Source organism: Lutjanus erythropterus, chromosome 12, assembly GCF_056507025.1.
Source record: "Lutjanus erythropterus isolate fLutEry1 chromosome 12, fLutEry1.hap2, whole genome shotgun sequence".
Lineage (NCBI taxonomy): Eukaryota > Metazoa > Chordata > Actinopteri > Lutjaniformes > Lutjanidae > Lutjanus > Lutjanus erythropterus.
This window is the reverse complement of record NC_139328.1, coordinates 17,772,723-17,787,399: the sequence shown is the minus strand read 5'-3', so window position 1 is coordinate 17,787,399 and position 14,677 is coordinate 17,772,723. Positions and strand designations below refer to the sequence as shown.

General features: G+C 39.9%; 1 protein-coding gene across 7 annotated transcripts in view; it reads right to left on the bottom strand.

Annotated features, from left to right (window-relative positions):
* mtcl1 (microtubule crosslinking factor 1) overlaps positions 1 to 13,289 on the bottom strand; it is a 97,664-nt gene extending 84,375 nt beyond the window's left edge. For all 7 annotated transcript variants that reach the window (XR_014771626.1, XM_084731657.1, XM_084731651.1 and 4 more), the window contains exons 1-3: positions 11,978 to 13,289; positions 6,417 to 6,641; positions 3,819 to 3,977 (exon numbers count right to left, since the gene is read on the bottom strand). Coding sequence is in view for 6 of the 7 variants with exons in the window: in XM_084731657.1 (XP_084587783.1) it covers positions 3,819 to 3,977; positions 6,417 to 6,641; positions 11,978 to 12,826 (1,233 nt within the window). In the remaining variant the exon portion in view is untranslated. The remainder of the gene's footprint in view (positions 1 to 3,818; positions 3,978 to 6,416; positions 6,642 to 11,977) is intronic.
* Between the last annotated feature and the right edge of the window lie 1,388 nt (positions 13,290 to 14,677).

The window sequence follows — 14,677 nt, the reverse complement described above, 5'->3', positions numbered from 1 at the left end:
GTTCTATCCATTTAAATTCATCCCTAGCTAAAGGTTTGTAAATACTCTTATCATCCCCCTATCAACATAAAAAAGAATAAATGGGTTACCCACTGTGATTATGAATTTCACAGGAGTTACAGACTTTCTAAATGAGTACATGGTGATTAACTGTCGGAAAAAACTGTGGATTTCATGAAAATATTGGGGCACCGCATTATAAACGCACGCCTCTGGTAAGGAGGAGGGGAAGAGGCATGGCGTCACGTGATGTTGAAGTGCAGATCCAGAGACGGCTTGTGTTTTTCTGGGACAAACCTCAGGGGAACACAAAAAATCTGCAATCATTTGGAGCAGCCGCCGTCTCAGCCTCCCTCTCCTCTTTCTCTGTGTACAAGACAGTCTGTGTTAACCTGTGTTTCTGTATCGCAATCCTGCTCAGAAGTAAGAGTCTGGAGCCGCTGCAAATACTATCACCGTTGTGTAAATTAAAAAACTCCTCATGTGGAGCGTCCTCTCACTCCAGTGCTGCTGTTCTTCATCATTTTTTTCAAAAACGTGTCAAGCAATGACAGCAAAACTGGTATTTACATTTGCTGCATTAACACATTCACACACCACATGGATGCAGCTCAGTCAGGGGCCGATAAGTTGCCTTTACAAACAACAACGTTGCAAAGACAGATAGTTAAGGTCATAAACAACTTCAGAAAATAGATTTTCAATGCGCTGAGGACCTACAGAGGCTTCAAACAGAGGTCAGGAGTCACTATGGCACAAGCCGGGAATCAGACCAGCAGAACATGTGACGACTGTGAAACAGAAACAGTGTCAGCTGCCAAAAGAAAAGCACATCTCCTCACTGGCTGGTCTGGCATTAGCCTACTTTCTCTTTGTTGCCAGACGGCATGTTACCTGCTGTTGTCAAAATCGATTAGTCTAAGCAGCTGAACCGGAGCAGCACTGAGAACAGCCTCCGCTCATCTTATTACCTGTGAGAAGAGCCTCACTTCACTGCTATCAAAGCAAACACTCTCCCCAACCTGAGAGGAACAGTGATACAAAAGTTCAGTGCAGATACCATCAGTAGATCACAATGCAGATATTCAAAACTCTAATGCCAACTGATGTGAAATGTTTGAACTGATTAAAAATAACTCAAATATGACGTGTGTTTGCACAGCTACACTTACTGCTACTAGCTAAAGAATGATGACTTTCTATGGTGCAGGTTCACCAAATTGTAAGCAAACTGGGCTAAGAATTGGGCTCAGGTGCGTCCATAGAAAATGATGCATTCCAGACAACTAAGAACTCAAAAATTCCCAGCTTCCTAACTGGCAAAGTGCAATGGAGCTCCACTCAAAGTTAGAGTTCCCATTTATGAACTACATCAACCCGGACTTCATGAAGAAGCAACTGTCTGGTGTCACACAACAATGGCAGCACCCATGTAAGCCTAAAATAACATATACGACCATATAGTGAAGCTTTTTCTGCCTGTGAATTGAAGTCAAAATATGTTGCCAATGTTATTCAGTGCTGTAAAAAAAAAATCTATAACGGCTAGGGCTGCAAAAAATGATTATTTTCATAGCTGATTAATCAGTTGATTATTTTCTCACTCAGTCGAGTAATTGTTGTTTCCAAATGTCAGAAAACTGTGAAAAATGTCAATCAGTGTTTCCCAAAGTCTAAGAAGACGTCCTCAACTAAAAGATATTCCATTTATTGTCAAAGAGGAGTAAAGAAATCAACAAATATTCACATTTAAGGAGCTGAAATCAGATCAAATTCAAAGTCTATTCCTTAAAAAATTACTCAAACTGATTAATCAATTATCAAAATAGTCCTTGATTAATTTAATAATCAATTAATAAACAATTTTTCATTGTGGACCTAATGATGTGTTGCCTCATGTGTCGTCAGAAGAATGGGGCCGACTTAAGGACACAGTGCCACACTGACATGGCTTGTCGAAGGTATTATTTGATAACCGCTAATAAAATAAAACAATTTGTATAAGAGCAAGTATAGATTGACTTCAGGCAAGTAGACTTCTGAAAAACATTAACGTTATACCCTGCATTCACTGTGTGTTGAAAGGGATTTACAGGCACAAAGAAAAAAAAATATTAAAGAGCATTTATCTTTTTTCATTAAAAGTGTCCAGGATCATATATTCTATCAGTGGAACTGAGGTGGAGTTTTAGGCTCCTGGGAATCAACATCACAGAGAACCTGTCATGGACATCACACATTTCCACCCTGGCAAAGAAGGCTCAGAAACTACAAGCTGTATTTCTTAAGGAAACTTAAGAAGGCAAAATTTCTGTGCCATGTTCTTGTCAACCTCTACAAAGGAACAACTGAAAGCTTCCTGGCTGGAAACATCACAAACTGACATCATGGGATGTGCATGGCCTGGGACTGGAAAAAAAAAACAGTCCAGCAATAAAACCGCCCAGACCACCGTTAGTACTCACCCACCAAGCATCAGTGACATTGGTGAGATAAGGTGTCTGTGCAGAGCCCAAAGGATATAAGACAACACCCACCCCAGCCAAAGCCCGTTAACCCCGCTGCCATCAGTCAGCAGATGCAGAAGTATCCACTGCTGTCCCACCAGACTGAAGAGCAGCTTCTTCCCTCAGGCTGTGACACTGTTCAATTCATCCTCAGCACTTCACCTTCTGAATGACTTAGTTTTACGTTTTTATTTTCTCTTCAACCATTTCCAGTCAATCAATCAAAGAGGGGACTACACTGAAATCTCATTATACAACCTTGTTGTAAATGATAAATAAATCACCCTGTTTCCTTGTACCACTCATGACCAGCTGATTTCTGAGTAGCCTGACATATTCTGAAAATAAAAATATATGACATGCCTTCAGTAGCTAAGACATGCACTGGCACTGCCATAAGACTGTAAATAAAGGAAGTAAAAACCAAGCAAACACAGGCCACCGAGAGACCACTGTTTACACTGCTAAGAAAAAACAAAAAATGACAGTAAAAGACCTGGTTTTGACCAGCTGAATTCACAAATCCCTCATGGCTAGAAGAGGGTGTTGAACTTCTTTCCAGACAGACGTTTATGGGAACTGACCTTGGATTTCGTTTTTTGGCCTGGAGGGTGGTTGCAACCTCAGGTAGTATTGAGTGGTGCTGTAGCACTATCTCAACATCAGTAGTATTCTTGTAGCGCCGAAGAGTTTTAAAGTGTGGACGCATCTAACTCGCCATTTCTGCTGCAAATATTCTACCAGAATTAAGCTTCATTTTCCTGTATTAAAACTAAAACAATATGCATGCTCAGATAGTCTGTGCATGATTGCACAAAGTAGTAGTTTTGAAACGGCTGTCACAGAGCAGTTAAGTGATTGATGAAATTAATTCACTGCACTGACCCTGCTGATCAGACCCCTGCCCATCAGGCATTGATCAGCAACATCATCACGTTAACCGAGATTTCCCCTCATTTATAAGCAGGTAGCAAAGAGGCCACAACACTGATGAGGCTGGACTTTCATCCTGCACAAACAGCTCAGCCACCAACACTGTTTTTTATACTTACAACCACCACAGTTGTCATTTCCACTGTTTTTTGTGACGACAACTACAACTCACTCTCAACACACTCTAATGGTCTCATCATTCATTCACCAAAGGACCAAACAGACTCTCAACATGTTATTTCTGTGTATATCTCAGAATTCTTTGGATTTGTGTTGCTCTGATCAACAATTAACAGCTACTGACACATGAAAGCAAATGTTTTCCCATGCCCTGCAGCAGCCTTGAATCAAAAAACCTGTCTGTTATTATCCTCTCACCTCTTTGGTCCTCTCCAGCTCGTTGTGCAGCGCCTGTTTGGAGATCTCCACTTCGATGATCTTTTGTCTGAGCAGCTCGTTCTCATCCTCGGCTCTGCTGCGTTTGTCCTCCACGCTCTCCAGCTCGTTGTGCAAACGCACCGACACGTCTTTGGCCACCTGAGATCACGGGGACAGATGTGTTCAAGAACAAACACATGCAGTTCAAACAGATAATACCAAATGGGTATATGAATAGTTTATATATGTGCCTTTAACACACATGATACACCACTTATTTATTCATATATGAGCTCACATCTGAACACAAGCACACATACAGTCAGTTCATTGTCTCTGTACACCATCACAGTGGATTTGAAAAATAACAATATATATAATACAAGATTTTCAGCTTTAATTTGACAATTAATTTGTCTGATTACTTTTGCTACCTTAAATATGGGATCTATGTATAAAATAGTCATAATTTCTGGACAATTCACAAAATATTGCTGTCAATACCCTTAAAGAACCCATGTGTAGTATTTAGTGGCATATAGCAGTAAAGTTGTAGACTGCAACCAACTGGATACCCCTCATTGTACCTCACCCTCCCCTTTTCATTATACTAAGATGTCTCCTCACTTCCTTCACTCTTCTTCCTGTCTTAGCTCCTCCCAGTGAGAGAGAGATGCGAGGATGAAACGTGAAGATGGAGGAGCCAAAGCTGCCAAATGGGAAATCCTTAGTTCCATAGTACCAGTTACTTAGGTGCGGCATTTATATGTAACGCCACAGGATACACCTGTGTTTCTTTGTTCTAAGCTTCTTCAGAAGCCCCCTCTCTCCTCATCTCCTCAAGGTGCTTTTAAGGAATTGGAAAATTTTGATTGCAGAGGGGGAATGATTTCCAGGTCACAAGAGGAGAGAGAAAGCAAGAACCATACGTTTATAAAGAAAACATGCCAAGTGTGTAGGAGAACTTACAGTACAGTAGAGATACACCCAAATCCTAATTTACGTTATTCGAGAAAACACAAATACTGTGATGGAAACGGATATTTTGCTGTTCACTATTATTTGCAAAAAGTCAGCTCCAGGATTACCTCAGCATAGTTAAGAAAGTTGCACCTACCCTAATCAATTTAATGCACCAAGATTATTCTACTGAAGGATGTTTTATACACTTGTACTTGTATCTGTAGAGTCTCTATTTCTAAAGCAGAACATAATCTTTTGATTTATAATTTTTTTTTTCCTTTCTGATTTTCGATATCCCCTAGTTAAAGAGGATGTGGTGGTGGGCTTCAGACAGTTCAAAAACTTAGTTTAGCTAAAACTAAAAAGAGATATAGTTGAAAAGTATAATATGAGGATGTGGACTTATGTCATAATCAATTATATGCCAAAATTAAAACACTTTGGTTCGTTGACAGCACAACAATTGCATTGCCAATGAATATTAGATCAGAAAACAATCATTTGCCCGATGTAATATATCTTCCAGTATTAACCACACCTACTTCCAGTCTTCTATTCGAATACAGAGACAGATAATTTTGTTGGTTGAACAAATACAGATAGAAAAAAAAAATATCTCTGTCTACCTCTAACCTAAGTTGGCCTTCAACGGCTGTAGACCCAGTGTTTAGTTTGTCTGTTCTGAGCTACAGTAGAAACATGGCAGCCTCTGTGGAAGAGGGCCCACTCCTTCTGTAGACATAAACAGGCCAACAAAAACAAAATGATTCTTATTTTAAGCTGAGCATACACAAATGAAAACATGCTTATGAATATTATGTTCCATTTCTGCCATATTCTGCCAATAAATCCCCATAATTCTTACACACTGGCTCCTTAAATTTAAGTTGAAAGACTGGACTGAAAGTGTTGTATTTCAAATCCAGTGTGGTGGTGCACACAGCCAAAATAATAAAACTGGTGTCACTGTCCAAATAATTGCAAAGCTGAATGTAAATGCACACCTGGGATAGACTAATTTATCAAGCATATATCTGTGTTAAAAATCACTGAATAAATCCACAATCCTGTCATCCACAGCTGATGTGGCTACTTAATTAACGGTGTAGTGCTGAAATGATTAGTCAATAACTGTAAATTGAATATCAAACAAAACAAGCATTTTTTTTAACACGTCACTCCGGTCTCTAGGAACTTGTATTGGATATTTGCTACTTTTGGCATGACTAAGGGATAAATCTAAGAAATATTAAAACAGTTGTTAGCTGAAGTCAGAGAATTTAGTTGTTAATTTAATATTTAAGGTGGAATTATTGCAAATCAGTAATCCACTGAGGGTCATGCTGTGCCCTATGGTTTTCCTACCACTAAAAAAAAGTTCTGTGGGTCAATACTTTAGAAGTTTCTAACCAAGTTAAGAATATATATATTTCATTAGTTTGGGTTCAGCAGATACCTTTAATGTCTTTATGATTCTGTTTCAAAGCTTGAACTGGTTGCAGTGATAAAGTTCTGGAGAAATGCAATATTCTGCCATGAAAATTGTAAAATCTAAAAACACTGAATAAAAGCACTGATTGAAGGTCAATACAAAGACACAAGCACAAACACAGACATCGGCAGACTCTCACAGACCTTCAAGTCTTGCTCCAGACTTCGGAGCAGCTCTCCGTCCACATGGCCGGTCTGTGCGACCCGCAGGCTCTTCTGCTCAGCCTTTCGCAAGCGGTATTGCAGGATACGGCAGTTCTTGTTGGAGCGGTCCAGTTCCCTCCGTAGTTCCTGCAGCTGGTAGACCTCCTCCTCCAGGTAGCTGTCCCGCATCTCCTCCATCTCCGCCCGCAGCTCGTCCACTTCATCCTGAGGGACACACACAGGAATACAGAGCTGAGCAGATATCCAACATTTGTGCCAGAATTTTTTTTCTTCACACCAGTCATTCAGTAAAACACTGCAGCAAATTTTGCTGACTCTCATGTTTATGCTGTTTTAATGTCTTCATTTTGCTTTGCAAAACAGCAGCAAGTGTGTAAAGGTCAAAGGTAATGACTTGGGTTTTTGTTTACAGGGAATACACTACTATACTACTATACTGTCCAGTTCTGTGGCAACAGAAATCTTTGTAGAGCTGTAGAGTTGTAATGTTACTTGGAGAAGTGCGTTTTTTATACTCACTAGAACAAGTTGCCTTTAGTTTTTAATTAATTGTAAAGTAACTGTAATTGTAAGAGTAACTTTTTGGCAATTTTCACTTGCTCTTCCAATTTTCATTGCAAAAAGATGCTTAAAAACATCACAACATAAATCACAAATTTTTTGAAAAGCTGCTGTAAAATCAGGGATTTGGGAAATGCTGGAGGGACTGAATAACAGTAATGGTGAGGTAAGGTAATATAAGGTTCTTACATTTTTGCAATGCAACAACATAACTTAAAAGAACTTTTAGGCATTTTAGGCATAAATCTATTATAAAGGAGGCGCATTATAATATACCTTTGTAGATTGTGCTAATACTTTCATATGATTACATACGAGTTCCACTAATGCAAGTACTCTTAGTGCTGATGATGTAACATCACTAGCTGGCTCTAAGCATCTTATCTCTTGGATTGGACGTATTCATATTCCCCATCTCCCATCAACATCAAAAAACCCAGCCTTGAATCAAGGTTAAAAGAGAGAGATTTATTTGTAGTACTACGATAGTTTGTTTAGTAACCTCGAGGGTATAAGTTTGTCTCCATTCTGAGGAATCAGTTTGCTCAGTAGATTTCCCCTGGGACGGATATTCCACCGGTTTGACGGGCACCTGATGAAAAGACAGTGGGATGCAGCTGAAGGGAGGAGTGTGTCAATTAATGAAAACTAAATCTATCCTCATTTGGAAAAGCACAGAGCCCATTGTTATCTGAGGAGGGCCCTGGAGGAAGGAGCTAATGACCTCGCACAGGGTTGATCCAATCGATGGCCAGGTTAAAAGCAGGGCCAGAGGCAGAACAGCATCCTGGGAGCAGGTACATTTAGACAATAACACTGATGGTTATGGAGAGCGTGAACAGCGAGTCATCACCAGTTCTTAGTCATCGCTTTAAGGGTGTTAACTGTGGATATCTTGACTGAGCAGCTGCTGTAATTAATTAGAAAACTAATAGTTTTGCTCCTGAATTCCAACTTCATTCAGAGCATGGCACAGGAAGGACTGAAACTAATGATTATTGATTTGTTTGCTGATTCTTTTCTCAATTAATCAATCAATCTTTTCTTCCAGGAAGCGCTTGTTTTCATCAACCAACAGTCCAAAATTAAAAGCATGACAAAGAAAAGCTGCAAATCTCTTAAATTTGAGAAGCCAGACACAGCAACTGCAGACATTTTTGCATGAAAAATGTCTTTAACATTTGATCACTTATCAAGATATATATATATACTGTCATGTTTATAATAAAATAAAATAAAAAAATGTATAATACATTTTCTCTCGATCAGCTCATCAATAATTAACTAAGCTGGAGACACAGGCTTTAAAAAATCACTAGAAATGAGATGTTAAGTTGATTAATTGCTTGCTTGTTTGAGAGATAATTGAAGCAGCAACCATTTTGATAATTAATTAACCATTTAAGTTATTTTTCAAGGAATTAATGCTAAAAAAAAAAAAAACGTGCAGATTCCAGCTTCTAAAATGTGAAGCTTTGTTGCTTTTCTTTGTTTTATAAGATAAGAAAATAAATATAATTTGAGTGTAGGTCTACTTTTCTGAAAAACAAGTGTTTTAAAGATGTCACTTTGGGCTCTGGGAACTTGTGAGGGACATTTACCAATCTTTACACACCATGCAACTGCTCTATCAATCAAAAAGCATTTAGCAAATTAATCAATAATAATAATTAACACAGCGGTTATTTTTTCAGTTTAATTTCATTTTATTATCTCACTTTATACATTGTTTTTAGTGGTGCTACTATGACTTTTGAACGATACCAGTTGTTTTATTAAGATATAATGTAGCTATTTATTGCAATTATTATTATCATCATTCATAGTTTTATTGGTGTTGATGTTTGTGTTTTAATTTTTGTTGTTTACTGTTGTTCTTTTTGATTTTTAATTGCTTTGATGTGTGATGTAATATTTACTTGTGTTGACTCCAGGAAGAGTAGTTGTTATCTGGTTAGTGGATAATGGTGACTCAAATAAACTTAAAAAACTAACTGATTAATTGTTTTATTATTAAATGTTAGAAATACCCATCACAAGTAGAGCTGCAAAGATAAATCAATTAGTTGTCTATTAAATTAATTGTCAACTATTGTGATAGTAGATTCATTCTTAAATGACCACAAAAGGAATATCTTTGTGTTGTGGACAAAACAAAATATGTTAGGAAGTTCTTTTGGGCTTTGGGAAACTCTGATCAACATTTTTCACTATTGTCTGACATTTTATGGACCAAACAATTCATCAATTAACTGAAAAAATAACTGACAGTTTTATCAACAATGACAATAATTGTTACTTTCAGCTGTAATCACAAACTCACAGATCAGAGGGTGACAAATGTTTTCTATTCAATATTCAATTTACAGTCACATTAAATAGAGAAAAACAGCAAATCTTTATGAGTGAGAAGCTGGCAGCAAATATAATGTACTTTTGCTTGACTGATGACTTGAACTGATTGATCAAATATCAGAAAACTTGCATATAAATGTGGTTGCAGCCCCAAAGATCAGTTTCTTGGTGCAACTGTGTAAACACAATACCACTGGTCTTTTCATTTGCTCTTCTTTTCATCTGGGCTGAAACTAATGATCATTTTCATAATTGATTAAGTTTTTTGACAGTTTTCTTGATTCACACATTAGAAAATGGTGAAACTATTGAGCACTACATCCTCAAATGTATTGTTTTGGCCACACAACCCAAAGATATTCAGTTTACTGACCTAGAGAAAACCAGAAAAGATTTACATTTGAGAGGCTCAAATCAGAGAATTTGGTTATTTTTTCTTTAAAAAAATATTCAACACAATTAATCAATTATCAAAATAGTTGGTGGTTAATTTAATAATCGACAGCTAATTGATTAATCATTACAGATCTACTTTTCATGCAACCAACAGAAGCATAAACACAGGAAATTTTATTCTAGAATAAAACATGGTGTCAAAATAAAATAAATGTGATAAGCATGTTTTTCTATGAGCAGCAGATGCAGCGGTGGTGTGGGGACTCCCAGATATTTTGGGGCATGGTGGGTGGGGGAGGTAGAAGAGTCCACCTCAGAGTCCCAGCTGGCAGACTGACAGCCAGGCAGGAGGGCGTTTGAACCCAACACACATGGGACATCTGACTGTTATCAAGTCCTGTGGGATAAAGCCATTACAGCCAGAGCCAGTAAAGCTGATTAACTCTCTTGTGTTTCCAGCAAGCGAGAGAGAGACAGACATGCGTGATCAAGTTTGAAATAATACTCAGAGTAACATGCAAATAAACCTGTCTGTAACCCATCTGAAAAAAAAAAGAAAAACTGCAATATTGTTTGCCGCATTATCTGTTTGCCTCCCCTCCCCAACTTACAGGGGATAGCCTACTTATAAAGAAGAGGGGGAGGAGGCACTCCGCATGATCTTTAAGCAGGATCGTTATGTATTATACGTAAAATACAGCAATAAAATGTTGGCAAACAAAACACTTTGTTAAAATAACTACTGTGTATCCCCGAAGACAATCTGTCCTTCTTTCTTCCTGTGTCCCACATGCAAACAGAAGGGGCTCAAAATGTTGAGTCTTTCTGTTAAAATAGACTTTGACAGTAACAATATCAAAGAAGTGTAAGTCTAAGGACACGCCAGGGTGAAGCTACTATCAATAAAAGTCCCATCAATAAAGGTCACATCCACGGGGAAGCCCGGGAAGGTTACAAAAGACAACATGATGGATGGAGAATCGACACGAGGACTTCATGGGGATGACAGCTGGGCATTAAAGGAGATGTGTTCAGATTATAATAAATTATACATTCAGATCAGGCTTTCATTCGGTGAGCAGGTGGAAGTTGCTCAAGGACACTTCAAAAACAGGTGATGGTGGGGATTGAATCTGAGAAGAGACAGTTTTGGGTTCTCTTTGGAGAACCACTGCTTCTGGACTATAAAGATTAAATGAACCACCAATAAAGATAAGTCTTTTTAAATGTTATTTTCGAATTTGGGTGTTTCTACAAATACATGTCCCTGTTGAAAGAGTTATTTGGGGGTAACTGAGGGTGAAGACTAAACTTGATTGAACAATAAGAATAGTTCCAAATAATTATTAGTTGCAGCCCCTAAAACAAGTTTCTTAGTGCAATCATTTGTTGTTTGGTCCATAAAATGGTGAAAATATTGACACTATATTCTTATCACTATATTCTCAAATGTCTTATATCCACAAAGCCCAAGATGACATCCTGAAATGTCTTGTTGGCATGATTGTGGGTACTGAACCTGAGACTATCCTGTAAAGAGGGTCATCTTTGGAAAACAGCTGCTTTTGGAAAAGAGATTAAATGGACCAACAATAAAAATGAGTCTTATACTTTTAAATTAAGTGTTTATGAACATATTTCCCTGTTGAAGGGTTTTTCTCTTACCCAGTAAAGGGTGATGACCCAAATTGATCATAAGTATAGTTGCAAATAATTACTGTATTAGTTGCAGCCACAATTGCCACTTTCTTGCTGCAGTTACTAGTTGTTTGAGCCGTAAAATGTCAGAAAATGGCAAAATATGTTTCTCAAAGCCCAAGATGACATCTTCAAATGTCTTGTTGGCATGATGGCAGGGATTGAAGTTGACTGTCCTGTGAGGGGACAGTTGTGGGTCCTCTTTGGGAAACAGCTTCATATGGATGAGAGATTAAATGAACCAACAAACAAAATGTGAAGTCTTTTAAAATGTTAATGTTGAATTAGGGGTTTATATGAATGTATTTCCCTGTTAAAGAGATTTTGTGGGGATTCCTTACCCAGTCGAGGGCTTAAATGTCAGAGGGTGCTGCACACTGTACAGATCGTAAAGCTCCCAGAGACAAACTGTAATTTGTAATACTGAGCTATAAAAATAAAATTTGACTCGACTGTAAAGCCTCTGCAACAAATAAGCATAGTGTGCACGTTTATCTGCCCTGTTACTTGCAGAGAAAGCATCGCCGTACCTTGAGGTAGTCGTTTTCAGATCTCAAATCTTCCACCTCCCGCAGCAGGTCCTCCTCGGTCGCATCCTTGGTGCCTGGCAGTCTGAATTGTGCGCTGGATGAAGGTTTCTCCTGCTTGTGTTTCTCTCCGTGCATCCCCGGAGCGGGCTGAGCCTGAGACATGCTTCCCTTGGCGGAGGAAGCCTCGGTTGTTGTGCGCAGCGGAGCATCTGCAGCCGCTCCGCTCGGATTATCTGCTCCCAGCTGATCCCGGTCACTGGAGCCGGTACCCGACTCGGCATCGCTACTAGCGGCCGGTGCCAGCCTCTGCTCGTCCGACAGCGGCTCGGACGGACAGTCTGACAGGTCTGAGCTGCTGTCGGTCTGGCTGACCCGGCCGAGAGGCGCTCCGGTAGGTACGCGGATCGGGGATCCATGGCTAAGAGGGCCCGGGGAGCCCGAGGCTAGTTTCCCCTTCTTGCTCTTGGCGAGGATCGGACTGCTGGTGCTGCTGTCCGTGTGTTTGATGCTGGCGGCTTTGGGCTCGGCTGCTGCATGCTGGGGCACCTTTGTGGGTTTTTTGGCCACAGAAGACTTGGTGTTACTTTTGGCCGTGGCTAGTTTCTCTTTGGACCCGGTGGCGTTGCGTCTGGAGCTGCGGTTCGGATGGGCCAGGGGCAGTGAGGCAGCCTGCTGCTGCTGCTTGTTGAGTTTGGGGGATTTGGGGACGATGGCAGGTGGTTTGGTGGAGCGGGAGTGCACATCCTTGAGGAAAGGTCTGGCCGGGGAAGGCGCTCGGTTCAGTCTCTTCTTCTCCAACTGGTGGTTCTGCGGTTTGGTGTCGCTGCCAGAGCCATTGGAGCTCTCCATTATACACCGACACCGGCAGCAGGAGGGTGATGAAGCAAACGATCAATCCACAACACCGCGGAAAATCTCTGACATGCGACACCAGGAAAACAGCCAGCTTTCTCTACCTTCTTCCTTGTCGGGTTGGGGATGCACATCCTGCGCCGTGCTGGATGTTTTTACTCCATCTCGTCTGCATTCACCAGGTTGTCATTGTAGTCCCCTCTGCCTGTAGCCCCCTCGGAGGAAACGCTGCAATAAAACAGGGATTACTGGGACGGATGGGATGACAGACAGGCTGCATCTGCAGACAGGGCTCGTCAGGCTCAAGTTGTAGAAAATAGTCAGTCCTCCTCGTCTTCCGCAGATCGGCTCTCCATCCCTCTCTTACACCGGGCTGTGAGTGCTGCTGGGCCCCCGCGTCTCGTACCCCTTCCCACTCCCTCCTATCTGACATGTAAGATCTGCAATCGCTGCGGTGTGAGCCTCGACGCCCGTGATTTTCTGCGGGGCGCATGCGCTGCTGCCTCACAAGAGCCCAAGCACACCCCTTGTTTTCTCTGGGACCAGGTCTGACACGCTTTGGTGCGCATGCCCTAATGACACACACACTATTGGCTACTGACCACCTTCACATGAGGTGCCAAGGAGATGAAATACACACCTATTTATATGAAAAATCAATTTCTCTAAATCATATCCTCAAATCAATGCTTTTATACAAGACCCCAATCTAAATGTTCCATAATAATCCAGCAACACTTCTGCAAAATCTTGATGCTACAAAATGATTTGAAGCTCTGTAGTGAAAGACAGGGCACTGAAATTAGGCGAAATATCATGGTGGTACTCCTGGAATCCACTCTAGGAACCCTGGGATGCCATAGATCATCCTTTCGGATAAATAGGTAGCTTGTCCTTTATTTCTCCCAGTGGGAAAATTTCAGTCACAGCAGCAGAGAAAAATAAGGCAGTGAAGAAAAGGATAATAAATAATGGAAAACTAGGTAATACGGTAAAAAAAGAATGACATTCACAGTACTAACAATAATGTGAGAGGGTGCATCAACAGGCATAATAAAGTATAAAATCTGCAGAAAGTTAAAAAAAAAAAAAAAGTGTAATAAAAAATACACATCAACACAATATGAGGTGTGAGATGTGTAAAACAGTGCAAGCTTAAAAAAAAGTCCACACATAGTTAAAAAATGTGAAATGTATAAAGACAGTGCAAACAGACTCCACATGTAACAATCCACATGTAAGACACAAAAGACACAAAGACGAAAACTCAAAGATAATCAGTTCATCAAGTATGACAAAGAAAAGCAGCAAAATCATAGTCATTTCCTAAGGAAAAATGCCCAAACCCTGCTGGTCCCAGTTTCTAAAATGTTTTTTTAAAAAAGTTTTGCAGGTTTTCTTTGCTTTAAATTAGTTTGTTTGAATTTAGGACTATTTTAAAAAAGATAACTATTTTGAAGATGTCACCTTGGGTGCAAAGATGGATTCAGGAGGTATCAATGCTCACCTCTTTCTGTGGAAAATCCTACACAAAGAAGAGAGCCAGATACCCAGGAGGCAAGGTGATGACATAAAGCCAATCCACTCAAGGACTCCACCACAGGTCCTCCTTTTGGAAGGACACAAACATAAAAATTCAAAGATAATTTAATATGACAAAGAAAAGCAAATCATCGCATCGGAGAAGCTGGAGGGGATGTTCATGCATTTTTTTCCTGAAAAAAGTCAAATTATTCACAATTTATCAAAACATGTTGTGATGTTTATAATTGACGAGTAAATTAAAATTGGAGAATCATTTCTCTCAATCAATTCATCAATGATTACACAGGTCATAGGGTAAAATCC